A 27,144-nucleotide genomic window follows, 5' to 3' on the forward strand; every position below is an offset into this window, starting at 1 on the left:
CACTGATCATGGCTTTGGACTGTCTCTTCTTTCTTCTTCCTCAAGAAAAAAACCCTAACCCTCTCACAATTCCAAAGCCTTTCCCTTTATTTCTCCAACTTCGTGTTTCAGCCTGGTTCGACCTCCTTCTCTTTTCCTGTGGGAGGAGGTAGGTGGGTTTCCATATTCATCTCCAGAAGCTGCCCCCATTTCTCTTAAACTTTTATCCCTCAATTCTCAGTATTCTGCTTGAAACAAATCCCTCTAGTTATACTAATTGTTTATGGTCCTCACAGGAGTGAAAGAAAATGCTCCCTTAGAAAAGACAAGGGTAGGGGTCTGTTGTGACTGTGTGAATGTGGCCCCTGACTCCAGAGCAGCCAGCTGCTCTGACTGCCTCAGGAGAAACAGATGTTCTCAGGCTGGTTGCCATCAAATTTCTCTTCTTTACACCCTTCCATCTTCCCCCAGACTCTGAAAATGAAAAGATAAAAGACTAGTCCTAAGTGAGTTAACTTAATTGGGAGAGTTTCACACAACTTGTCTATTGATATAGCTGAATGATTCAGCCATGACCTACCCACTGACCCTTTCTCCTCTCTCTACTCCCAATCCAAAGGCAAAATTCACCAAACTGACTTCTTGAACTTCCTGTACACTAATGTACATTGTGGTTGTTGCAGCAGTAAGGAATTGGCTCTCGCTCACAGCTGGGTCAGAACTCTTAGAAAGTGTGTGTTTATTACACTTGGGAAAAGATTTGTTCAGACCGGACCTAAGCATAGAAGTTCAGCTTTCTTGTACTAGAGAATGGGACATCACACTAAGATTATAAGAGTCCTCATCTGAATCCAAAATCCTGGATGTCTGGGAAATTTCAAAGAAATGTCAGAGTCTACCAGGAAAGGGGAAAGTTTTCAGCCCAAAAGTTCCAGTCTTCCCACCCAATGAGGGCTGATCTGGCTTCACTTGAAACCAAGCTACCTCAGGAAGTTACAAAACGAAGAGTTAGCAACAGCTAACATGAATTTTACCTAGGCTGACCTCCATGTGTCTCCTTTCTCAACTCTTTGTCTTCCAAACCCAAACTTCATTGAAGAATCAGCTCTGGAAAATCTGCTTAAATTTGTTGGCCCTCTCTTCCTACCAGAGGAGGTCTGGATTTTTTTTTTCTTTTATATAGTTTATAGTACCTTCTGTTAAGTATTTGGTCATCAGCTATATGTAGGTCAATATTAAGATAGCACTACATTTTTAGACTCTTTGTGTCATCAACTGACTTTTGAGTTCTTTTCACAAACTTTAACTTTTTATTTATTCAGCTTTAACAATTTTTTGTATATGTTGAACTTATATAATACTATACATATATTTTATGCATTTCTGAGTTTCTAAACTTCTGCAAAATCCCCCAAAATTCCTATTTAATTTCTTATGGAAACCGTGATGGAGAAAGTTGTGATGTAGAAGGGATACCTGTATATCACCAGTCCCCTGGACACCATATATTCTATGTGATCAAAAAGTGAATGAGTTAAGCAAAATCTATGGTTTTGGTGCTACCAAGCTTTGAGGCCACCTATTGCTCCCAAGTTTTGCAGTCAGACAAATTGTATTCAAGACCCTCTAATAAGAACTATGGAGAATACAAAGGTGTATAAAATGTGGTCCCTGCCATCACAAGAGAATTGAGATTGATAGAAATCTGATGAGTAGTCAAGGGCAGCCCCCTATATTTTGAACCCTCTGCCTTCCTTAATTTGGTATGGTTGTACATAATGAAAAATAGTCATTTTTTCCCTCTTATGTAGCCTGGTTATTGCTGAGGGGTCAAGTAGCATTTCTCTGCTAGTGTATTTGTGTGTGTGTGTGTGTGTGTGTGTGTGTGTGTGTGTGTGTGTGTTTAGACAAGTATTTTCAGCCAGTCTGAAAGAAAACAAAGGCAAAGCTCCAGGCTAATAGCAGGTTTATCAAGAGAGACCAGTGTGTCAGTAAAGCTGGGTCCTTAGTTTCCTCATACCCTAAGAACCTGGAATGTAGGTTTTCTCCATTTTTTATACCCTACCATTGCTCATTATATCATGATATAATTTATGACAATGAGTAGGATTTACATTTTCCTGACAAGGGGCGGATGATACATTTTCTGACAGTGGGTGGGAGATACATTTTTCTAGCAATAATTGGGTGCTAGCTTCTTGAGGAAGTGTCTCAGCTACTTACTGAGTCCTGGTTGGTTAAGATAGTCCTCAAGCTGATATGCTAGGTTGCAACCTTATAGTCATGAGACATCCAAGGCTACCATGTTGCAGTCTGGATGTGCCTTATAGGGTAGGTTAACAAGAAGTGCCCTATTTCAAAATACTTCTTAACATAATTTCTGTCACCTAAGTTCATCTTAATAATGCATTAGTTTTCCTTATAATGTAATAAACTATGTTATTATAATTCTAATTATCTTTCTATAGTTCTTGTAATCCCTAATTAATCATTGTCCCAGATTAATCACTTTTTTTTTTTTGGCTAAATACTGATTGATTCTAACATCTGGAGTCTTATTTAAAAGGGTCAAGGGATTCTTATTCTCTTCAGTTCGTGTCGTGTGTGTGTGTGTGTGTGTGTGTAATGTGCATTCAAGCTTGAATTTCCAAGAAAGGTCATAGAAATCATGCTGGGTCTTTTCTCAGGTTCTGGAATCTTTTCAAAGACTTACTTTAGTGGCATTTATCTGCTTACTTGATTTGTACTCCTATCAACTTAAAAGATGTCCGGTATGTTTCCTAGGACAAGCTTACTTGACCCACTGACAATGCTGTTTTGATTGTATTGAACTGAGAGTCTCTGTTAGCAAGAGGAAGTGCCTTTTGCGTGCCCCAGCTCATAAGGAGATAATCAGATGCCTCTTGCCATTTGCCCGTCATTCCTCCCCCAGTCCCCACCCATTTTCCAGACAACAATTCAGTCTTCAAGAACTTCTGGCTGGTGCAGGCTCCTGGGTAATCATAGGTGGATCTAAGATTATTCTTGGAAGGATATTCTGTATAGGATAGGAATATTCTGTATAGGATAGAATAAAGGTCTTGACTCAGAATCCTCCCCTCCAATTAAGTATAGTTCTTTAGTCAAATATCCCTAAAAGTTAATACTCTTTAGGACATCACCCAGGATTAGTTAGAATTAGTTAGAATAAATATCAGGATATGGTTTTATAAAGATATAGTTATAGAAGATAATGACATCTCTGAAGAGAAACCCTAATGAGTGCTGGGCTACTGGTCTTTGTAATAATAATTAATTTTTCATAGTGCTTTAGGGTTTATAAAATCTTATACCCACAAATCTTTTTGAGATAGATAATATACAGTAGTATCATTATTCTTATTTTAGAGATGAGGAAGCTGAGGCTAATGTGGTTAATAAGAGACCCTAGTTAGTGAATATCAGAGCTGGATTTTGAACCTGGATCTTCTAATTCCAGGACCAATGTCCTTTAGTACTATTACAACCTACTGATTTTTTAAAAAAGCATTCTCCTGTAACATTGGGGGAGAAAAGAAAAGGGTGGTTTACAAGAATAACCAAAGTTTCTGATGGAGTTTTAGTGTTCTAGCCCTCTAGGGTGTCTCCATCTTTTCCATTCTTTGCTTTCAAATTCCCTTTTTCTAAAGCATAAAGAATACTTTAGCCAAATTGAAAGAAACAGGCATCAAGCAGTTCTTCCACTCTATAGCCATCTCTTATATACTGAAAGCCAAACACATAAAGTATTTTAAGGCCACCAAATATAATAAAATAACATTCTAGACTTCTTTGATGCAGAATTCATAACTTAATCGTTACTACCTCTATTTTCCATAGATTTCTAAAATTTAAGTTGTCATTGCAAAGATGTTTCTCCTTTTTTATTTTTTTATTTTAAACATTTTTCCATGTTTCCATGATTCATTTTCTTTGCCTTCCCTCTTCCCTCCCACCCCCAGAGCCAACATGCAATTTCAGTGAGTTATACAAACGTTATCACTTGATACCTATTTCCATGTTATTCATTTTTGCTATAGAGTGAATGCAAAGTTATGCTTATAGATAATATGAAATGTTAAAACATTACAGTCATTTGTGCAGATGCTGGGTGTCATCAGTTGATTGGAAACATTTATTTAGTAGTTCTTTCTTCTTTCTTTCCTGAAAAATCTTACATTATCACAATAAGATAATAATAATAATAGGAAGTATTTTTAGAGGAGTGGTGGATCTGGATTAAAATCCTAGCTCTTGGTGACCATGGACCTGCCACTTAACCTCTCTGGAAGCCTCAGTTTCTTCATTGTGGAGGAGGGGGATAAATGTTTTCTGAGTTCTCCTTTCTGTATTGCTTCCTCATCTGTTGCTCCTAGCCCCTAACCTAGCTTCTTCTATATTTGGTTGAAATTAACTGATTTCAAGACTATATGGCATTTTCTTCTTGGAAATTTTATTAAGAAACTCCTTCTATCCTTCCACTGAAAGAGTTAATTCTGAGTTTCTTCTTCTGTATCTTTATCTGAAAAAAAAAAAGTTTGTTTTATTTATTCATTCCACAGATTCCAGAAAGGAAACAGCTCCCAGTCCCAAAGATCGAGTCTCCAGAGGGATATTATGAAGAGGCAGAACCATATGATACTTCCTTAAATGGTACATCCCAGCAGCTTTACCACTAAGGGTGATTTAAGCACTCCATGCACATGAGAAGAGAAATGCTTCTAATACCCCAGTCCCTGCAGACATGTCTGCCGCATAGCTGGAAGGCAAGAGAAATCTGGTTGGGATTTTAGTAAGGAGAGGTAACTCTCTCATCTTGCGTAGGGTTCAACGTCAAGTGTGACTGAAGGGTTGTCCATGCAGTCAGGGCAGTTCCCAAGAGGGCTCTCCCTTGTCTAAATGGGGGGGCCAAGACTAAAGCAGGACATGGCTGTGACTAGAGGGCGAGCTCGAATTGGCTCAGGATCAGAAGATTTATGGGATTTGATGTTTCCTGTTCTCATGTTCTGCTGAGCATTGCTGACATCAGCACGTACAAGGAGAAGAAGGGTCAAGTGTCTGTGCCAAATGAGGTGAAGTCTGAAGCAGTGAGAGATGAGAAGCTTCTTTGTAACCAGGCGCCAATGAGGAGAGGGAGTCTCTTAGCAGAGCTGGAGGCATAATCCGGGCTCCTTCCTGAACTTGACCTGTTCAGAGAATATAGAATCACAGTCATAGATCTAGAGCTGAAAACGTCCTTCAAGATCACTGAATTCAAACCTCTCATGTTACAGATGAGGAAACTGTGACTCAGAAATTCTGAGTGCCTGTCCCACAGTCCCACAGATCTGAGGCAAAATTTGATCCCACATCTTCCTGACTTCAGGTCATATATTACAACTTTTAGAATTGGTTGGGTAAATCCCAAAGAATCTCCTCAGATAAGCATTTAAGGTCTCCAATGAATCTTGACACAGAGGGGACCTAGGAGGTGATCATTGTGGGCTCTTCCTCTACCACCACCTTCTGTTTTCTCTCTCTCTTCTTCTTTTCTTTACTCTTTTCCCTAATTCCATTTCCAATGTCATAGTCTCACCATTACTTGGCTACCAATTGAGTCTTCTAGGTGAAGGGTATCACTGAGTGCTGCTACAACGCATCCCATATTCTTTTGGAGTGCCCCAACTCAACACAGAATAGTATGATTTGATCAGCTGTCTTACCCTTTGGGTGAATTTATATGGCTTAGCCAGTAGCCATTGTGGATCTGGTTAGAGGATGAGACTTCCCTGCAACACAGGACAAGAGTGAAGTGGTTGTCATTTGTATTGTTATTTTAATAAGCCTTCTTTGGCACAGATTGATTTGGCCAGGAAAGTCCAAATGATAAATATGCTGAATAAAGAGAATATGATACAAATAAATAAATATAAAGAGATATGATAAATATGCTGAGAAAAAAATCCATCCAGAAGATCCTCTTTGGTCTTGAGATTGTAACTGATCATTATTCCTTATGGTTAATCTACCAGGAAATAGAAATGAAATAGAATTTTAATTTTAAAGGTGGAAGAGACCTTAGAGATCATTTACTTCAATCATTTTAATTCTCATTTGAAGAAAGTGAGTGGTTGTGACTTGTCCAGTGTCATACAGCTATGTATGTATTGAGGTAATTTCTATCAAGATCAGAGTTGAAATTTTTAGTCTTTAAGTCTAACAATAGGATTGTGAAATTGTCAGCATGAGGCCTTAGAAAAAATGTTGTACTTGAGATTATTTAGAAATCTATTTCATTTTAGACTTAAGTTTATATTATCAGATTTAGTGTGTTTTTAATAAAAAAAAAACTACTGTTTACTAAATTGAAAAGATTGTGGATGCATGAGAATATTTGGTTACTAGTGGAGTCCGAATAAAGAGAGGGACCAAATAATTTGTGGAATGTATTTTTTTTCTTTAAGCCTTTGGAGGATTAAGAAATTCCCACCCATTACTATCCCTTTCCTACCCAGCACACATTTTGGCCACATGTTTTCTGGGCCAAGGATCATAGGATTCTGGATCTAAAACTCAAAAGAATATTGGCGACCATCTAGGGCAAACCCCTTCATTTTACAAAGAAGAAAACAGAGGCTCAGGGAAGTCACATCTATTGAGGGTCCTAGATCAGGAGCTGGAAGGTCATCTAGTCCAACCTTCTAACTTTACAGATAAGAAAACTTGGGTGTAGGGAGGTTAAGTGACTTTGCCCAAGGTCATACAGATAATGTGAGAAACGAGATTTAAACCTACATCTTCTGACTCCAGGGTCAGTCCTCTTTCCCCAGTACCACAATGCTGAGGGCTTAAAATGGAGATAGCTAAGACAGACACCTATCTCCTTGCTCAAAATTCATGTAGCCAAACCACATAGCTAGCATTAGCCCCAAACCAAGCACTGAAGGAACAGATATAATGGAACTCAGGAAAAATGAATATCTGCTTAATTTTAGAGATTCAGAACTCCAATTTTCTAATCTCTTCCTTCTCAACATGGTATGACCCTTGTGACTGAAATTTTGTTTTGTCAAGAGAATACTAAATTTAGAATCAAGACCAAAATACCAAACAATAATAATGGAAATATACTGGTCCATCATGGAGCAGGAGACCTACCCAGATTCTAATTCCAGGTGTAATACTTGGTAACTGTATAATGTTAACAAGTCACTTAATCTCTCCCTCTCTACTCCCCCTCTGCCTATTTCTCTGCCCCCTTTTCTCCCAGGCTCTCCTCTACCCCCTTCTCCCTTCTTCCTATCTCTATCCCCTTTCCTAAGCCTCATCACTAAAATAAGGGAAAATAGTTGTTCTACCTTACCTCCCCAAGCTTGCTATGGAGGTGAAATGAAATTAAAGTAGAAAGCAATATACAAATGTAAAAGATGATGTTTTTTCACTATATCAATGACCATAATGAATGAATATTACTAAAGGAAAAGCTAAGTCACTGGGAGGGTCAGTGAAGAGAGGTGATACTATAGACCTTTGGACAGGAAAGTCCAAATCTAGTGAAACATGATAAGTATACTAAAAAAAAAAAAAATCATCCAGAAGATCCTCTTTGGTTTTGAAATTAGAACTGACCATTTTTCCTAATGGTCAATCTACCAGGAAATAGAAACCCCAATAGAATTTTAATTTCAAAGCTGGAGACCTTAGAAATCATTTATTTTAATCACTTTATTTCACACTTGAAGAAAGTGAGAGGTTGTGACTTGTCCAATGTCATACAGCTATGAGGTAATTTCTATCAAGGTCAGAGTTGACATTTTTAGCCTCTAAGTTCTTAACAATAGGATTGCGAAACTGTTAGCAATGTCTAGGGTGAAGAAAGAGCTACAAAGTCAGGGACTGAGATAAGAAAGAGATAGGGAAGAGATAGGTTTTTCCTGGCTACCTCTGCTTCTCTTATCCCATGCTTTCACCTACCATCTGGTTCTAGGCTCTGGAAAGTTGGTCCAGTTTTGCCTGATGTAATTCGAAGAACAGAGTCCTTATGGTTAGATGTCTGTCTGTAATTGATGTGTTGAACATTTTCTGCCTTTTCAAACCATTGGTCTGGGCTGTAATTTCAGGGCTACTTTGTTAGCGTCTGACAGGCAAGGTGAGGTGAATCAAGAACCCGCAGGTTGGGACGCCTTAACAGGCTGACGTGGTGATTCACTGAAGCATCAGCCTCTGTGCATTTAGAGAGACCTCTTTCTCCTGGCAAGTACCAGCTTGAACCTGTCTTGCAACTAGTTGGAGAACAGGATTGGAAGGAGGAGAGCCTCTTCATAATATAAACACTTCATCACGAGTTTTGCTTTGGAGAGGCTCAAATTGTTAGGCTCCTGCCTTCTGTTGTCCATCACTGGATTAATTCATTAATGATGGTGAGATTTTGGGTCATTTCAAGGACATCTTTACGAATTTGGGTCCTACTAACTTAGTAGGCAACTATATACGCACAGGGAGAAGTTGCTAAATTAGCAAGGTGGATATGGGAAACTCAAGTTCTCTTGGCTCTCAAGGAAGCGGTGATTTGGGGAATAAAGAGCCAAATTGCTTCAAAATGATATTGGTATGTGCTCAGGTTGAAAATTGGTCTTTTAATGAACTGAACATTTGTGATTCTCCTTTGGTCTAATTAAGATTATATGAGAGTGGCGATTGCAATACTGCTTTCATCCACCATACCTCATCTATGATGAATGAAAGTAATATTCCATTGACTTTCTGAAAGTCAGAATGGTTTCATGTATCTATTTCTCTGTCCATGCCTGACCACTCACTGTTAAGTATGTCACTGAGGGAAGTAAAAAGCTGTTAGTGTACCCCCTCACATCTCCAGAAAAGGAAAATTTTCAAAGGAAACCAGGCTGTGGCATCCTTGCTGGAAACTTAAGTCCTATTATTTGCTCATCTCTTTCTCCTTTCTTCTCCCCCCCTTCCCACACCTTTTTTTCTTTCTGAATATTGTACAGGTTATTCTAGTACATTTTCCACCACTGAAATCCTAAAATGGGTTCAGGTGTCTGAGGGAGTCATTTATGCCACAATCATCTTGGCTATTGCCCTTTTCTGAATATGGAATGCTATATAAATTGTACACTTGCAGAGTAACTTGGAGAAATGCTGTCAACTGTCCAAAAGCGTATTCATTACTCCCCATTTCTCTGCCTAAAGGTATGCCTCCATCCTATCCCTTACGATTGTGCCCTCACTAATAGTTATGTTTTATGTTTGCCTCTCTAGGTTGATATTGCTTCTGTAACCAAAGGGGCATATGCCCTAGCATGGCATCTCTCTCATCATATTCCCAAGAAAGTCTAGGGAAGGGACTGGAAAAATGAGAGTCCACATTTTAGATGTCTTTGCTCACTATGGCTTAAATGATTACATAGTGGGGAATAGCTCTACATTCCATTCTCAGAGTCTTGTGACAGACTGAATTTTGCTTCTAGGAATATTATTGCTCCACCTTATCATTAGTACTCATGGCCCCCAGTAATTATAGCAATACTGAAGTCTTGAATGCTATGCAAGGTATGTAAAGTACTGTTTTATGATGTCATCTCAGTGACTTTTATAATATACCATTGGAGTAGAATCATAAACGCCTAGAATTAAATGTGAGAAGGCCCTCACAGGTCATCTAGCCCAATCTTTACCTGTCCCTGTTGTTCAAACACCTCTAGATGTTTCATAAGGCAGCACATTCCATTTTAGACAGCTCTCATTATTAAAAAGCTATTCTTGGGGAGCCACTGGGTAGCTCAATGGATTGAGAACCAGACCTACAATCTGGCCTCAGACACTTCCTAGCTGGGTGACCCTGGGCGAATCACTTTACCCCCATTGCCCAGCCTGTACCACTCTTTTGCCTTGGGGCCAATACATAGTATTGATTATAAGACAGAAGGTAAAAGATTGAAAGGGCAAAAAAAAAAAAAAGCCATTCTTAATATTGTGCCACTAGCTTTCTCCTTGAACTTCTGGCCAGTGATCAGAGATCTTCCCTCTGGAGTAGACAGAAATTTGTAAGAATTCATTTAGCCTATGAAATTAGTAGAGTGTAGCTAAGAATAGGGGGAGGAATTGTGAACTAGTTGATTTGGAGGTCTTAAGAAAGACATAAGAAGCTTTGATGGCATCTGAGAACACTGTCCAGCTCTGATGTTGCTCCTGCCTGCTTCCCTTTGTCCCTTGCCTGAACAGAGCATGTTTGAAGACAGCCTTCTTGCCTTCTCAGGCAGACAGATTGTAACTAAGCTGATCTTTCTTATAGAGGATGGTGAACCTGTGAGTAGCTCCTATGAATCGTATGATGAAGAAGAGAGCAGCAAAAGCAAGTCAACCCCCCACCAATGGCCATCCCCAGAAGCCACCATTGAGCTGATGAAGGATGCCCGGATCTGTGCCTTCCTGTGGCGGAAGAAGTGGCTGGGGCAGTGGGCCAAGCAGTTGTGTGTCATTAAGGACAGCAGATTACTGGTTAGCAAAACACTGTATTTTGTACCTAGCATGAGTGATTAGTCCTATTATTTTCCCTTGGTAGAAGAGACAGATAATTAATATCTGAGAGTCGGGCTCATGCCTGAGATGGTTCTGTCACTTTTAGCTCAGACCAATAAGGTGTATTAACCTCTGTTGCCCAGCTGAGGACTTGACAGTAATGTACAGACAGCTCTCAATTACATGTGAAGACTGCTGTTATGCTATGGCTATCTTTCCTTATATTGCCCAGTTGCTTCTCTCTGACTTTTGTACTTCAAATGAATTGTATCTACCTTTCTAGCTACTTTAACTTGGTGCATAATCAAGGTATCACAGGAGATGTCACTGTGGCAAAAAAAAAAATCCTAATTAGAATATTTATTATTTTATATTATCTATAATAATAGTGCCCCAATGAACTCAATATGTCATATAGCAGAGGGAAGGTGTTGTGAGGATATTCCAGAAACACTGGATAATAAAAAAATCTATTAGCTTTAGTTTGGGAATGACCTTTCATTTTCTATTATATTACCCTTCCCAATGAGATTTCATCAAAATAAATTCCATTGACATCTTTTGTTTTTCTATTACCCATGTCTCCCAACATATCCATTTATCTCCTCTTCCAGACAGCCATCATTTTAATGAATAAAAAACTAGTTCAACAAAACTATTGATACATCAAAAATCTGACATTAAATGCAATTTCCTACACTCAAGAGTCCTCCTATTTCTGTAAAGAAGTTGAAGAGATACTTTTTCATTTCCCTTCTTTGCCCAGTTAAGTTTTACTCAGGCTAATATTAAACTTGGGGTTACATTGCCTAAACCCACAACACAGATTGAAGGGATAACTAAATCACATTGTGTTGGCAAACAGAGAGAAGCTAGTTTTGAATTAAAATTCTTACTATGGATAATATTGCTTCTATGATATGTGAGAGGTGGACCATGTATTGTGTTTCTCAGGAAAGCCCTCTGGAGTAGCTCCCCAGCATAATGTATGAAGTCATTGGAGTAACCATGACCCTCCAGAACTTCATCTAGTTGAGTTTCAATCTGATATGTATATACAGCATCACCTTTGCTTACCTGATATTGATAGGACAGATTCCATGGAAAGAGAAAGTGACCTATAGGAATTATATGTAGGGAATGGTAAATCCTAATATCCAAACACTAAATATCTGGGGCTTCTCAGTTTCATAACAGAGATGAGTTTTTCCAAAAGATGGATTTTCCAAAAGTGACAGTTAGTTGTCCCTGCCTCAGTGATTTTCACTGTTTAAATCTGGCCTCTTCTTTCCAGTGCTACAAATCCTCTAAGGATCACAATCCCCAGCTTGATGTGAATCTGGTGGGCTGTAGTGTTGTCTACAAGGAGAAACAAGTGAGGAAGAAAGAGCATAACCTGAAGATCACTCCAACAAATGCTGATGTGATTGTCCTAGGACTGCAGAGCAAGGACCAGGCAGAGCAGTGGCTCCGGGTAAGGAGAATTCTGAGAGCACTTTTTTATATTTATCCAGGAAATATTATTGGTGAATAATTGAGAGAGACAGTACATTGTGTCTCCTCACTCTCACACTCTGTTCTTTCCAGGACTACTCATAACAACTATTCTCTATTCCCTAGTAATACTCCTTGGGCAGACATATAACCTCTAAACCACTTAATTACAAAATATCTTCTCTTACAAAATCTCTTACTCCTCCCTGACTCTATTAGCACTTGTAGGTAATTCTAAAGGATAGTCAACAAGAGAAAAAAGAAACTTAGAGGAGATGACAATGTTTCCTTGGTTGTCACCATATAGTATATTTTTTAAACTCTAATCAAACTATGTATTGGTTCCAAGGCAGAAGAGTGGTAAGGGGTAGGCAATGAGGACTAAGTGACTTGCTTGGGGTCACATAGTTAGGAAATGTCTTCAAATGACTTCAGTCAAATTTGAATTCAGGACCTCTCATCTCTAGGTCTGACTTTCAATTCAGTGAGCCATCTAGTTGCCCCCAATCACTATATGGTATTAATACACTTCATCAATTTGTCACTTACCTCTTCAGCCACAAAAATTAAATTTAATTCAAAAAGTATTAATTCAGTACATGAACTTCACACTAGGAGGCAAAAGACAATACATATAAACTGACTAAAGGACAATACAAGATGATGATATTTAAATGTTAAATGTAAGAGAATGTCAAAATAGATTATAAAGATAATAAACATTCTGCTTTAATTATTTGCCAGAGTAATTGGGAAAGACGTCACAAAGAAGTTGGGATTTACAGGATGTTACATACATAAGAAATTAGGTGTGTTTAAGGTATTTTTGTATTGGGAGACCCTAAAGGAAAATACTCAGTAGGAATGCTGAAAATGATGTAGTTAACCTCCCTCAAGCAGAAGGTATTCCTTGGGGAGGAGTAGTGATGAATGAGATTGGAGAGGTAGGTTGATACCAAATAAAGGGTCTTAACTTGCTGGGAGAATTGTTTAGGTATTCCAATTTCACGGGCAATGATCAGACATTTATTTCCTTGCTGAAAGCATATACTTATGAGGGGCTTTGTAAATGCTTCTTCTAGTTGTTGCTGTTGACATGAAGAAAAAGCAGCATCCAAGGGGGAGACCTTAACTATCTGTCACTGTTCATATAAACAAACCAACCTCACTGTGATTTGCACCAGCAAAGGAAGAGAGACACTATCCAACTCTTACCCTCTTCTAGATTCCAAAGGATTCTCCCTACCCTGAGCCTTGTCTGGCGCCTAGATAAGAGCACTTGGAAGAATCTGGCCCAAAGCTGCCTCTCCCTTTTTCCTCTCCATCCCTTCTTCCCTTCTCTACCATTTGTGGGTGATGCCAATTAGATGTGTGTCTATTCAGGAGAAACATCCCCCTACAGCTTGCTGGATGTTACTGGCTTGGAAAGCACTGCTAAGGCTTTGCAAACTGCAATTAAACATCCAATGCCTTATTAAAAAGAAACAGAAAACAACATCTGCTGGAAGCACTAGCTCTCCCACTGTCAATACTCGGTAACTTCAGAGCTGGAAGGGAGAAAGGCATTGCAAAATGCCTTCCGTGGAAAAATATAGAATGCCACCTCCCTACACCTCACCTGCTTCAAACTTACAAGCATTGGTGCTAAATAATGTGCAAAAAGAGGAGAAAATCTGAGAGGTTTGCCATGCAGCTAAGTCTTGAGGGGTATTGCAGGGTTGACAATATTGCAGGTGACTGAAATGAGGAATTTAGAATGGAGCAGGGTGGGAAGAGACACTGCTGTAGCTCAGTTAGTTCAGATTGATAAAATTCACAGGATCATATAGAGAAGGAAGAAACTTCTGAGCTCATCTGGTCTATCCCTCCATTTTATAGACAAGGAAATGGAAGCTTAGAGGGTGTAAAATGACTTTTCTAAAGTCACACAGGATTTGAACCCAGGCCACCCAACTCCCTCCTCTTTTCCAAGTGTGTTCAGTGTTCCCAGTGTGTTTTCCCAGACTGTGTTCAGAGTAAAAACACACAATTTTAAAAGAGAAAACATTTCTCAAAATGCACAGTTTCTTAGTTATGTTTTTATGAGGATCTTCTTTCCTCATTCCATAAAAATGCTTAGAGGCAGTAGTGAAACAACTTCATAGCCACATGGTTAAGAGGGCTCCATTCACATGGTTTCATTCTTAAGTGGCTGATCACATTTTATACTAGAATGGCCTGGCTGATTAAGTCACAGATAATGACTTCTTCCAAGGGGTCCTCTGAAGTACTGACAGACTCAGGGTCCTAGCTCCTTTTTTTTTTTTTGTGCCATAGACCCCCTTTGGCAGAATGGCGAAGTCTATGCACCTTTTCTCAGAATCATATATTTTTTAAAACTAGTAATTGAAAAAAATGCTAAACTCCAGTTAGAGGTTAGTGAAAATAAAGATTTTCCCCCATTCATGGTCATAGAACCCTCGAATTTATTTAAGGGGGGCTGTGAACCCCAGATTAAGATTCCCTGGACTAAAGGCATGCCTGCTGTCTGAGGTGTGAGTACTAAGTTTTTCTGTAGTTGGGGGGAAAGACCCAATTTAACATTGCTTCTGTGTACTTGAGAGAATCCAGATAATCAGAGGCTGAGAAGACCCTTGCCTCATCTCTTCCCACTTTAAATCCAGGGGGACCCTGTTGGCTGGTTCTGTCGTTGCTACTGGAGTAAGTGGAGGTATATGTAGAGGGGAAGGGATAGTGAGGAAGCTGTAAGGCAATGTCCCTCCTATTTTAAAGAGGTGAGACCTTTTTGTTTTTGGTCACTTATCACCTCCAAATAGATTCAAGGAAGAGATATATGCCAGGACTTTTTAGAGGGCAACTGCCTGCCCTGTTTTCCTTTGGAAGTTCAACAAAACACTTAACTTAGTGTTTCAGAATCAAGCCTGAGTGAGCAGCAGCTGAAGTGAAACATCTGGGAATCTAGAGGGGGGCTTATGGGAGGAAGAGAGCTCAAGAGGCCCCAGAGAGGAGAGCTGGGAATTGGGAGCGGAAGCCCTGGGCTGAGGACTGCCAGGAAGGGAGGGAACCGCCTCAAGAGAGAGGGCAGACTTTGGATCACAGCAGGATTCAGTTTTACACCCAGAAGCAAATAGAGAAAACCAAAGGAGATACCTTAAGTCTAAGTAGAGTCCCCAGAGCTGAAGAGCAATAGCAGCCAGCTGTCACATTAGGCTCCTAGAATTGAATAAATTTCACATTATTAGTGTTTCTCCTAGGATTTGAGAGGAGCTATGAGAATCTCCCACTGTATGGGTAAGAGTGAAGTAAATTTAAGGTTTAATTTAACCCTTCCTGAAGTATCCTCACCTTAGTTCTCAGACTCAAAAAAAAAAAAGTCCAACTGGTTTGAAATCAATCTCTAATGGATCAGCTACAGCCAAAGGACCAGGGATGAAAGAAGAGATTCTTTAAGCAATTCTGCCTCTGGGGATGGAATGTTGTATAAGTAAATGTGTGGAATGAGTGCATCTGGCTTTATCTATAGACTAAGGTGTTATGAGAAAGGACAGGAGGAGGTGACTGTAGGAAACTCCCTTGAAGTAAGAGCTCTGGCTTTGGTCATCCTGTAAAGTCATAGCTTCTGTGGGTCAAAGAACCAGCAAGTCTGTACTTCCAGTTCAACCCTTTAGCCATGAATAAAGAGCTTCTCCCTCCTTAGAAGCATGAAGCAGACTCTGGAGAGGATATTAAGGGAAATATTTCTTAGAGGCACTTTCTTGGGTATGAGAATATGCCACAGAGAGGGTTCCAACACACTAAAAAAGGAGACTGGCTGTTCAGGAAATGTGGTAATTTTATTGAAACCACAAAGAAACAACTCTTAAAAGTAATGGGGACCAAGGAGCCAATAATGACCATTGGCAGGCCTGAGTGTGACAAGAAGTTTTCACTTGTGTTGTACCGACCACTGAAATATGAGTGACCAGGATCGGCATCTTGACTCACGTCATTCTCTACAATCCAAAACTCCTTCATCAATGCCCCCTTCATCTTTCTGTTAACGTGATCATATGGGGTCTAAGAACCCTAATAAATCTTTTCCAGCTGGGAAAACCCAGCTTCCAGAGTCCCAAGGTGTAGTTTGGGTTTGGCCCTGGAATGGCACTGAAATGTTCAGGTTGGGAAAAAAATTGTTTAACACACAACCATCTGCTGGTTCTCAAGAGACTTCTAGGATCGCTGGTACTAGGACTTCTGACCAAATCATAGTATAAGCAGGAAAACTTGAGGGAGTAGCAGCTCAAGTCTGATCCACCAAATGGCTTTTCTCATCCCATTCAGGTCATCCAAGAAGTCAGTGGCTTGCCTTCTGAAGGAGTTAATGAAGGAAACCAATACATTCCTGATGCCCAGCGTCTCAATTGTCAGAAAGTAAGCCTAGGTCCTCTTCCCAGGGGGGATTCTTAATTCTTTTTTTTCTCTTAAAATGAACGTGTAAAATTAGGAGCCTTATTTTTTCATTTCCATCCAATTAATAAGAAACACACACTGCTTAGAGATGAGTATGGTGACTTTATTTTGGCTAGAAAACAAGTGAAAAGGGCATGAAGTATTTTCTTGCTTGAGGGGAGAAAAGCTTTATTGGAATAATATTAACTTTGTTTTATATTCTTAAATTGGGAGATTTAGTTTGTGCGGCTATTTTCTCTCAGTAAAAACTCAATGGTGTCTGTGTTTATCAAGGAATGAAGGCTCTTACTTGCTTTTAGACAGTTTAAAAGACTGGAGTCCAGGGCAGCCTTGCTTGAACTCCTAATTTTAAGGAGTAGGTTCAATTAATTATGCAGCTTTTGCATCCTACTGGTGAAAACAAAGGGAGTAGATGCTAGAGCTAAAGACTCAACTCTCTCTGATCCTGGTTTTTCTCATCTTTATCTGAGCTGAAAGGAGAAATATATGCCAAGGATCTGGAGGCTAGAAGTTACGACTGATCCTTTTGACAGAGCATTTTTATACTTCTATGAAAGTTTTCCATTCTCGTATCTATTAAAAAGCAATGATCTCCCTCCTCCATCCTTTTTATGAATTGGAATGTTTTAAACTTTCCTTATTAATAATTTATTATTGAAGAACTTTCTACTAAAGTCCCACTCATGTGCCTTATTGGGGTGTGGAGGTAATTCTAGGTTCTGGGTTTTGCCAGCAGAACCTACATTCTGGTTAAAACCACAAAGTTGGGAAAGATGTAAGAGTGGTCTGGTTGATTGAGGATGAGCCTAATTAAGTTTGTAGAGGCTCATTACCAGAAGGTTGGTCCCCAAATCGTTATTTTTTTATTGCCACAACAAAGATTGATTTAAGATGAGATGATTTAAGATAAGATTAAGTTGTGATCTAGGTTTGGTAGAAGGAATACTCATAGGAAAAAAATATGGTACCATAAGGCAAAAGGATATTGCTGAAGGGGAGAAAAATATGGGAAAACATGCATACATTGATCCATCACCACAAAAAGAAAATCTAGGCCAAAATTGAGAACCATGTTTGAGAAAAGGATCTTTTCCTTGCTATAGAGAGGTGTTAGGTAGGCTATCATTGAAACTGTTTCCACTGAAGGTTGATTCCTTCATTGGGGATGGGGAGCAATACGTGCTGGTTTCTTTTTCAAATGCTTTTGCAATAGCTCAGTTGTCAAGTTTTCTTGGATTGATAGAATGATCCCCAACTAGCTATTTTTTTTCTTAAATTAGTGCAAGAGAAGATTTAACCTTAATATTTGACTGCTCTACAAATACACCAGATATCGTATATGTACTTCTTTGTGTAAATACTTTAACATATTGAGAGTAGCATTAAACAATTAGAAATGCTTTATTTTTCACTTTTTTGTTATTGGTGGCTGCTGACTTCTCAGCACCCAATTGGTTAATACTCAATTCCTAAAATAATCTGACTGCTCCACTCTCCTGCAGCAAGTATGAATAAAATCACTTTGAATGCTAATTTTTTTCTAGTATTGACTAATCCCTTTGGATATTTGGGAACCAAGGAGGAAAATGACTTCTATAATGAGGGGTCCAAACACAAGAGACCAATGAGACAAACTTGGGGAAGCTTCAAGAGACACAAGAGCTTTCAAGGTCCAGGTCATTGGACCTTAGAGTTGGATGAGACATTAGAATTTATTTCTGATTCATGGGTAGGATTACCACTAGTTCACAGTTGGGAAAATTCTTTATTTTTTCCCAACAGAGTTATCTGATCTACTTTCAGCACATAGTCAGGCTTATCTTTTCTCTTTCCCATTGACAGCCAGATATAGCTGAAAAATACCTCTCAGCCCCAGAATGTGGGAGTAATGTGGATGGTCATCCTGAGACCACAGAGACCAAAGATGGTAATGGAGTTCCTTCCTTGTGGGATGGTGAGGGAAATGGCTTTCAAGGGTGACAGTCAATGGCTCAAGTGGAAGTCATTTACCAGCCTTCTTCAAAAAGATGGTTTGGGGGAGCATGTACAGCATCCAAAGAGTTAAACTATTAAGTTCATATCATTTTTTTCTGAGATTATATAAATTACTTTTCATCTATCCCAATGAGTTATCTTTTAAATCTTAAGCATTCTCTGTTTCTAGCCAAGGTATTCCTAAAAGATTCCCATGCCCTGTCCATGTCAGTGGGGAGATGTCTTTATGCAAACTTTTATGTGAACTGACTCAGCCTATGGATTTGTGTGGGATGAAGAAGAACAAGAGGGGAATATCTGAGATCTTTGGTGGGCTTTGGGTGAGGGTTTACTTATGTGATATGTATGATGCCAATTTCTTCTTCCCATTCTTGTTAGTTAAGAAGAAAGGTACAGCAGGTCTCAAACTGAGCAACTTGATGAACCTGGGGAGGAAGAAATCTGCTTCACTGGAGAATTCTGAGAGGTCTCTGGAGACATCCAGTAAGAATCATAGACTCTTAAAGCTGGAAAAGACCTCAAGAGGTCATCGGGTCAGAGCCCCTGCCAACTGGCAGGTGAACAATTAAGCCACAAGAGAGAGTATTCTTGATTCCTAATTTAAAACATCTCTGAGAATAGAGATTATCCATCTTTCCATGGAAGTCTCTTCCAATTTTCCTTCACCATCTTCATAAACTATTTTTTATTTCTATTTAAAGGGGGTATACAAGCTAGGATTGAAGTCAGGATAACCTGAGTTCAAGTCCTGATTCCAACAAATAGTGGCTATGTGACCTCAATCATGTCACTTAACCTCAGTGTCCAAGAAAGTTCTGAGACTAGAAGGTGCTGACCTATATAGGTAGTGAGTTTCACCAAGGCATTTTCTAATATTGCTCATTGGTCCAGTCCCTTTTCCTGAGTTTAAAAACACTTCCTTCTTGCTGCAATTTTATCTCATTACTTTCTATTCAATTCTTTGCAGATTTGGATAGTTGGTCATCACCCTTATAATAACTCACTCAATACATTCATTCATTTGTCCAACTAACAGTTCTCATGTATAGATGGCTCTATAAAAAGTGCTTGAGAAGCAGCATTGGAGAAAGAAAGAAGTTTTCCAATGAAGGAACTTTGAAACTGGAGTTAGAAGCCCTAATCAAAGTCCCATTCCAGACATGTCTGTCTTCTCAGACCTGGAACTTAGAGGAAGGCATGATATAGTGGAAGGACACTAAATTTGAAGTCAGAGAACCTGGCTCTGGTAGATATTGTCTTTGTAACCTTGAACAAGCCACACAATAACTTGTCTGCATCCCAGTTGCTTCAGCTATAAAAGGAAAATGTTGAGCTTGGTGGGCTTCTAAGGTGTCTTGCAGCTAAAAATCCATATTCCTATCTATTTCCTTCAGTTCTCTAAGGCTTGGCTTCTTCATTTGTAAAGGGGGAAAATAATATTTAGACTGCATTCCTCCAGAGGTGGTTATGAGGGAAATACACCTTTAAGCATCACATAAATGTGCACTTTCTTCTGGTGAATACCAAGAAATAAAATACAGTCTTTGAAGCTTTTAATCTGGGAAGGCAGAAAGACATTTACCAAAAGCTATAATTAAAGGGCAGCATTTGAGTGGTACAGACAATAAACATTATAGGAATTCAGGGGAGAAAGAGATGATTTTTGGATAGAGTCTAGAGGGAAGACTTTCCTGAAGAGATAGGTCTTGAGCTGAGTAAGTATGGGCATTTAGGAATGGGGAATTATGAGCCAAAGATGTGTAATGAAGGAGGGAAGAACACAAAGCAACCTTAGAAGAGAAGTAGATAAATTTAGTTGTAATGATGTTTTTGTATAGGTATTAGAATTGGAGAATGTTAAAAATAGAAGATTCCTTTGAAGTTCCTGGTCTAATTGCCCTTATTTTGCAGATGAGAGAACAGGTTCAAAGAGGAAAAGGTCTTGCCCGGGTTTACATGGGTAGGGTATAGGGTAGAACCAGTACTGGAATATAATTCTTATGATTCCCAGGACATTGAACCATAGCTATACCTCTTCATTTTTTCAGATGAAGAAATTAATACCCAGAGGGGTGTTGGAAAAAACATTAAAATTTGTTGTCAAAGGAATTTGAATTCCAGCTCTGCTATTGAAAACCTCTCTGATTTGGGGGCAAGACACTTTCTTCTCTAGGCCTCTACTTCCTCACCTCTAAAATGGGTGATATTAGATCCAGTTGATTTCCAGTCTTCCCCACCTCCAAGTCCTACAATGCTATAAAATTAGTGATTTAGTCAAGACAAAGACCAGGTATAAAGTACTCTCTTTCGAGGAAGCTGTGATAATTGAAGGTAATTATCATTAGTCCTTGGCTCTCTCTTGGCCAAATATTTCACCTTTCTTCATAAGATATAGTTTTTTCCCCCCTTTAATCTTTTAACCAATCAAGTGATTTGTTTGTTGTTTTTTTGTCCATGGTGGTCTGGATGTTGTTCCAAACAGTGAAACTATTTTCCCCAGAGTTCCCCAGAGGTGTTGAAAATTAAGGCTACAATGGGAAAAGAATCTGAGTTTGTCTTTGAAGACCATGTGTTTTTCCAGCAAGGATGTTGGGTGTCCTTTGGTGCCAGTCTCCTGGTATGGATATTGCATCATCGCAGGGTGCAGCCTCCAGAGGGCATGGTTTGTGCTACATGAGAATAGTGCCAATGAGTCATTGTTTCTGGGTGTTGTGGCAGTGTTATTTCTGGAAGTATACTTAGCAATGAAATGTCCTTCCATTCCCCGGGGGAAGATGGAAAGGCTTGGGGAGAACAAAGTAGCTACCCTTCCCAGGGCTTGGTTGATCCTTGGACTAGGCTGATGTAAGTTAATAATAATATTGTCTTGCATTTATACAGTGAGTGCTTTAAGGTTTGCAAAGCACTCTCATCCCATCCCCCATTAATTTCCCTCTGCTTCCAATCCAGGTTCTAGTTAGGACAAGCATCATGACTCCAACTAGCTTCCATTTGGGGAAGGAAGCATGGAGATATTAGGACATGTTTCATTTTGACCCAAGAAGGGAATGGGATGCATTGAACAGAATCACTAGGCTTATGACCCAGGCACTAGCCAAGGGGGATAGTATGTGCAAAATGACTTTAAAGTTGATCCAAGTGTCTTAGAAATATACTTTTTTGTTAATTAGATAATGAATACCCACAATTGTCTGGGGCGATACTAGAGACCATGGGGGATATAAGAACAATAAGACAGTCATTGCTTTAAGTTGCTTAGCTTATGGTTTGGTCGAGGAAGCAAAGCTAACACATAGAGAACACAAAGAAAACATCATATATGATTAAGTGCTAAGCTATATAAACTAGATGTGCCTGTACTATTTAAGAGCTGGAGCAGTTGGAAGACTTCATGGAGGATGTGGGAACTGAGATGAAGCTTGAAGGATAGATAATGAACAGAGGGAAGGAGAGAGAGAGAGAGAGACAGACAGACAGACAGAGACAGAGACAGAGAGAGAGAAAGAGACAGAGACAGAGAGAGAGAGACAGAGACAGAGAGACAGAGACAGAGACAGAGAGAGAGAGAGAGAGAGAGACAGAGACAGAGACAGAGACAGAGACAGAGACAGAGACAGAGACACAGAGACAGAGATTGGGTTGTACAGGAAACACTGAAGAACTTTCTGTCCTGGAAGCCAAGAGGTTAAGGGGCTTCACACAGACTTTTATTAAAGAACAAGAAGTGGGAGCCATCTCTCCATTAGTTAGCAGGTTTTCCACCAGCCTACTGCTTAGATAAACTAAGAATAGCTTTTGGATAAGAATCAAACCAGAGTTCATTCTCTGTTGTCAAGGGGCAGCATTCACATTGAAGCTTCACCAAGTCTGCCTGGGCTATTTCCTTATAGTTCAGTCAATTTATATTTTGTATTATTATTTGGTATTATCTAAACTTTGACACAATATACTTCCTACTCATCAATCATAGATTTAAAACAAAAAGGGATCGTAGGAATCATTTATCCAGTTTGACACCATCATTTTAGAGATGAGAAAACTTGAGGACCAAAAGATCCTCAAAAGCACCTAGCACTTAATAAAATGCTTCTTGATTCATTGATTAGCCAACACCAGAGAAGCATGTTAAGAGATGCTATCATTTAGAAGGTTGGCCACTAGGAGTGATTTTTTTTTTTATTTCAGCAATGGGAAGATTCATTTAAGAACTGAGGAGGTTTTTCTTCCAAGGTCTAATTCAGTTGCTACTTTCTGGATGTGGAAGACTTGAGCACAAATTCCAGTTTTGTTGCTTGTTATCAGTATGATAGTCTCTCTGGGTCCTCCCTTTGTGAAATGAAAGGGTTGTTCAAAAATTGTCTCTAAGATTGTTTCCAGCTCTAAATTCTGTGATCAATGTGCCCTGAAAAATACTAGTTGTGGGTTCATCTTTGAACTCACAGTCTCAGATTCCAAATTCAGGACTCTTCCAACCATACCATGCCTGGCTACTATAAAAGCAATCCATAAATAGAATCACCTTCCTCCATCATCAAAACCCATAGAAATGCCTTTGGTGATAAGGAAGCTCCTTAGATGCAAACCAAAAAAAAAAGTCAGACTCCATATTCCCAGGGCTGGGGCTTGGATACGAGTGATCCTACTCTTATTACAGATGGTCCTTTTCTGGCAGGTTACCTGAACGTCCTGGTCAACAGCCAGTGGAAATCCCGGTGGTGCTACGTGAAAGATAGCCACCTGCACATCTACCAGGACAGGAACCGAACTAAATCAGCCCAGCAGCCACTCAACTTGGTGGGATGTGAAGTTGTCCCAAATCCCAGCCCAGATCACCTCTACTCCTTTCGGATTCTCAACAATGGAGAGGAGATAGCCATGCTCGAGGTAATGTGTGTGTGCTCGATCATCACAGCCACTGATGGTTGGTTATATACAGACAGCACTTTTCACAGACATGGTTTTGTTCTTTACAAGCTCCCCGTGAGGCAGATAGTATTATCCCCATTTTATAACTGAGGAAACTGAGCCTGAAAGAAGCCACATGAGTACCCAGGCTCACAGTGTCAACGAGTGGGGAATCCAGGCTCCCATGTCTGGCTCCTTCCAAAACATGCCATCTCTGCTTAGCAGGAGCTGAGAGCTGGCTTGTGTTTAAAGATGGCAGGAGTTAACTGGAAATCCAGAACAGCACTGAAAGCTTCAAAGGGCAATTAAATATAGCCTGGTGTTATTTTAACTTAACATTTGTCTGAGATTGTTTTTTGTTTGTCTTTTTGTTTCTTTTTCTTTTTCTTTTTTTAATTTTTATACCTCCCTTTCTGACCTCAGGGCAGTTATGGTAAAGTAGGAGGACAATGAGAACGACTTCCTGCATTTATGGTGGAAAAGTTATTTATAGCTCCCAGAGCTGCTAAAAAGGCTTCTAGGGATCCCAAAAGGGGAGGTTTATTTAGTTTATGCAGCACCAGATGGAGGCTTCTGTGCCTGGAAAATAAAAAAATGTTGTGACTAGAGCTGATCTGAGAGATAACTGGGCTTGAGAGGCACGTATGCAGCCTGCTGGATAAAAACCTCATCCTTCCATCACTGCTCTTGGAGAGGAGATACGGGTATAAAAATGGGAGAGGACCAAAGGATGATGGGAGGCTAAGATGATGAAGGACATATTGGTGCTGCCTTATGTTCATCGGAGATATGAGCGTACATACCTATCTATCCTTAATTAAAATCTCACTCAGATGCCTTTTGCTACTAGGGGGGAGGGAATTAGCATTTAAAGAGCACCTACTCAGCCCTTTTTACAACTATTATCTCATTTGATCCTCATGACAACTGCGGCAAGGTAGGTCCGAGTAATCAGCCTCATTTCAGCTAGAAGCCTGATTTGAGTTCTGTTTTTCTGACTTAGAGCTCTTAACTGCTGTATCACCAGCTGGATCCCAAAGGCTGTCACGGTGAGGTACAAACTTGGGCAGGTCTCACCTGGGGGTTCGTTGTCAGCACATAGAATGTTAAAACTTTTTGAGAGCAGGTCCTGTTTCTTTTTTGTCTTTAAACTCTTAGTGTCTGGCACATAGTCACTTAATAAAATGCTTCTCGATTCATTCATTAGCCAACTTTAGAGAAGCACATTAAGAGATGATATCACTTAGAAGTTTGGCCACCAAGAGTGATTTTTTTCAGCTTCAGCAATGTGAAGATTCATTTAAGAAGTGAGAAGGTTTCTACTCCAAGGTCTAACTCAATTGCTACTACTTTTATAACTACATTATATTTATTTGGTATAGATTCCAATGTTTTTATATATATAAAGATAAATATTATTTTATATATTATACATAGTATTATATCATATATACATACTTACACATATATTATACACGTTTTCCCTTAGAATGTAAAATGTTGCAACAAATAAAATAAAATTTTGCAAACATATTTCAATAAAAATAGTTTTCCAGTAATTTTAAAATGTTGCAATAAATAAAATAAAAATTTGTAATCATTTAAAAATAAAATTCCTCAATTTTGCTTTTGTGTTATTACACGTACAGCACTGCTGTCTTTGTTTTTGACAAACTATCTACTGTAACATTGTTCTGTCATCTTTTCAGGGACTCATTAATTGCTGTTAGGTGGGTGTATCTGTGTGGACACGAGTAATTTAGGTGCTTTTAGTCCCAAACCCACCTTAATGCTAAAGATGTTTTTGTTAAAATGATGCTGCAGTATTGCCCTCTAGTGGGAGGACAACCTCCATACAATTGCTTTAGGATCCTATACATCTAAAAATGCCACATTGGATACAGTCTAGGTATCTGTGGTTGCTTGTTTCATCCATTTCTTTTCATTTAAGATAATAGACGTCCAATGGAATCCTGATTCCTTAATTTTCTGACTCTCCTTCCTATTGTGTGGCATTCTTTCCCTAATTTGTTTTGTACTGATTACATATATTTAGAAAGATGGCCAGGAAATTTACACAGTAAGTGGGAAGCAATTGTACTCTCAAACTTGCCCTTTTTAAAAACTTTTGTCACGGATTACTAATATCCCATATCATACAAGAGATTACAGGGTACATGTTCCACCTCTTTCCCTAAAGGGAATCATATTCTTTCTGGAAGGATTTTCACTATATTTAGCAAAGTATTGGTTTGGGGATCAGAAGACCAAGGTTCAAGACTCAGATCCTATCTGTACTAACTGTGGGGTCCTAAGAAGTTCAAAAAGACTTTCTTTGCCTCAATTTCTTAAACTGTAAAATATGGATAATTATAATCAATTGAAATTAACTTGTTTAAAATACTTTATAAATCTTAAGGTGCTATATAAATGCCACTTACCTCATAAGATTGTTGTTTTTTAGTTCAATTTATTATAAATTTATTGGGTATCTTCCTCCCTCCTCCCCTCCCCACACTAGAGAAGGAATCATTTGGCAAATATATGTGTATGTGAAAAAAAAATATATATATACATATACATACATTAAGAAAAAAATGCATATATAAACTATCTCATGTATATTTCTATTTATCACTTATAAATAGAGGAAATTTATAAATAGAGGAAATCTAGGAACAAAGGCTCTCAAAGCCCTCAGAATGCTATTTTTACATTCACGTGGGGATTTGGTTACAAAGGCAGCTCCGACACCTACAGTCCAGCTGCTTTGGGGAAAGAGTGATTCTTTTCAAATGCACACATGCTGACCCTTTCCCTGGTACACGTCTTACCTTGGCAGTGAAAAAAGCCTTTTAGAATGTATAGGAGGCTGCTTTCATTGGACTGGTCTGTTTTCTCCATTTTCAGGCCAAATCATCTGAGGAAATGGGCCATTGGCTGGGCCTCCTCCTGTCTGAGTCGGGATCCAAGACAGACCCAGAAGAATTCACCTATGACTATGTGGATGCAGATCGAGTTTCCTGCATTGTGAGTGCAGCAAAGACCTCTTTCTTGTAAGTTCTGGGGCAAAGCTTCTCTCTTCCTGTCTCAGGTAGGATTCCATATGCAAGAAAGGGGACGGAAGAAAGAAGATCCAGCTCTTGCTTTCAATTATCATGAAATTGGAGTAGGGCCATCCATGAGTTACTTTTGGTGCAATTACTCCTCATTGAAAGTGATTTAGGAGGCATCTAGAGGACTCAGTCGATGAAGAGCCAGGTCCTGGGTTCAGATTTGGGTTCACTTTCTGGCCATGTAACTCTGAGCAAGTCACTTAACCCCCATTATCTAGCTCTTGCTGCTCTTCTGCCTTGGAATCAATACTTAATATTGATTCTAAGTCAGGAAGTAAGAGTTTCAAAAAAATAAGAAAGTGATTTAGTATGGCCCTAGTACATATAAAAAGCTAGTTCCAGAGTCAGGAAGGCTTAGATTCAAGTCCTACCTCCAACAGACTGGCTAAGTGATTGTGGACAAATCACCTGATTTCTCAGTCCCCCAGGGAACACTTTAATACTAGAAGTTGCAGAGATGGTTCCTTTCTGGACTGGCATTAAAAGTCCCTTCCTGGGAGCTCTCCCTACCCACCATGAAACACATGATCTAGTTTAAAAAAAATTAGTCCTGCTCAGTATCCTCAGCTCACTATCATGCAGAATTGTGGAGGAACTGGGCTCTCCGCTCCCAACAACATGCACAAATAAGAGGTCCGGGATATGAGATCCAAGTTTCCCAAATGAG

The 27,144-nt window shown here is 39.3% G+C and overlaps 1 protein-coding gene across 5 annotated transcripts in view; it reads left to right on the plus strand.

Moving 5' to 3' along the window:
• The window catches only part of AFAP1L2 (actin filament associated protein 1 like 2), a 156,764-nt gene that overhangs the window by 113,501 nt on the left and 16,119 nt on the right, over positions 1 to 27,144 (plus strand). For 4 of the 5 annotated variants that reach the window (XM_007478965.2, XM_007478966.3, XM_007478967.3 and 1 more), the window contains 8 exons: positions 4,560 to 4,650; positions 10,292 to 10,497; positions 11,813 to 11,992; positions 16,333 to 16,422; positions 18,304 to 18,388; positions 18,835 to 18,939; positions 23,129 to 23,340; positions 26,272 to 26,417. In XM_007478965.2, the coding sequence (XP_007479027.1) occupies positions 4,560 to 4,650; positions 10,292 to 10,497; positions 11,813 to 11,992; positions 16,333 to 16,422; positions 18,304 to 18,388; positions 18,835 to 18,939; positions 23,129 to 23,340; positions 26,272 to 26,417 (1,115 nt within the window). Of the gene's footprint in view, positions 1 to 4,559; positions 4,651 to 8,987; positions 9,069 to 10,288; positions 10,498 to 11,812; positions 11,993 to 16,332; positions 16,423 to 18,303; positions 18,389 to 18,834; positions 18,940 to 23,128; positions 23,341 to 26,271; positions 26,418 to 27,144 lie in introns of all 5 variants that reach the window. The other variant, XM_056803746.1, reaches the window with a different exon arrangement.

This window comes from Monodelphis domestica, chromosome 1 (genome assembly GCF_027887165.1).
Source record: "Monodelphis domestica isolate mMonDom1 chromosome 1, mMonDom1.pri, whole genome shotgun sequence".
In the NCBI taxonomy this organism is placed as follows: Eukaryota; Metazoa; Chordata; class Mammalia; order Didelphimorphia; family Didelphidae; genus Monodelphis; species Monodelphis domestica.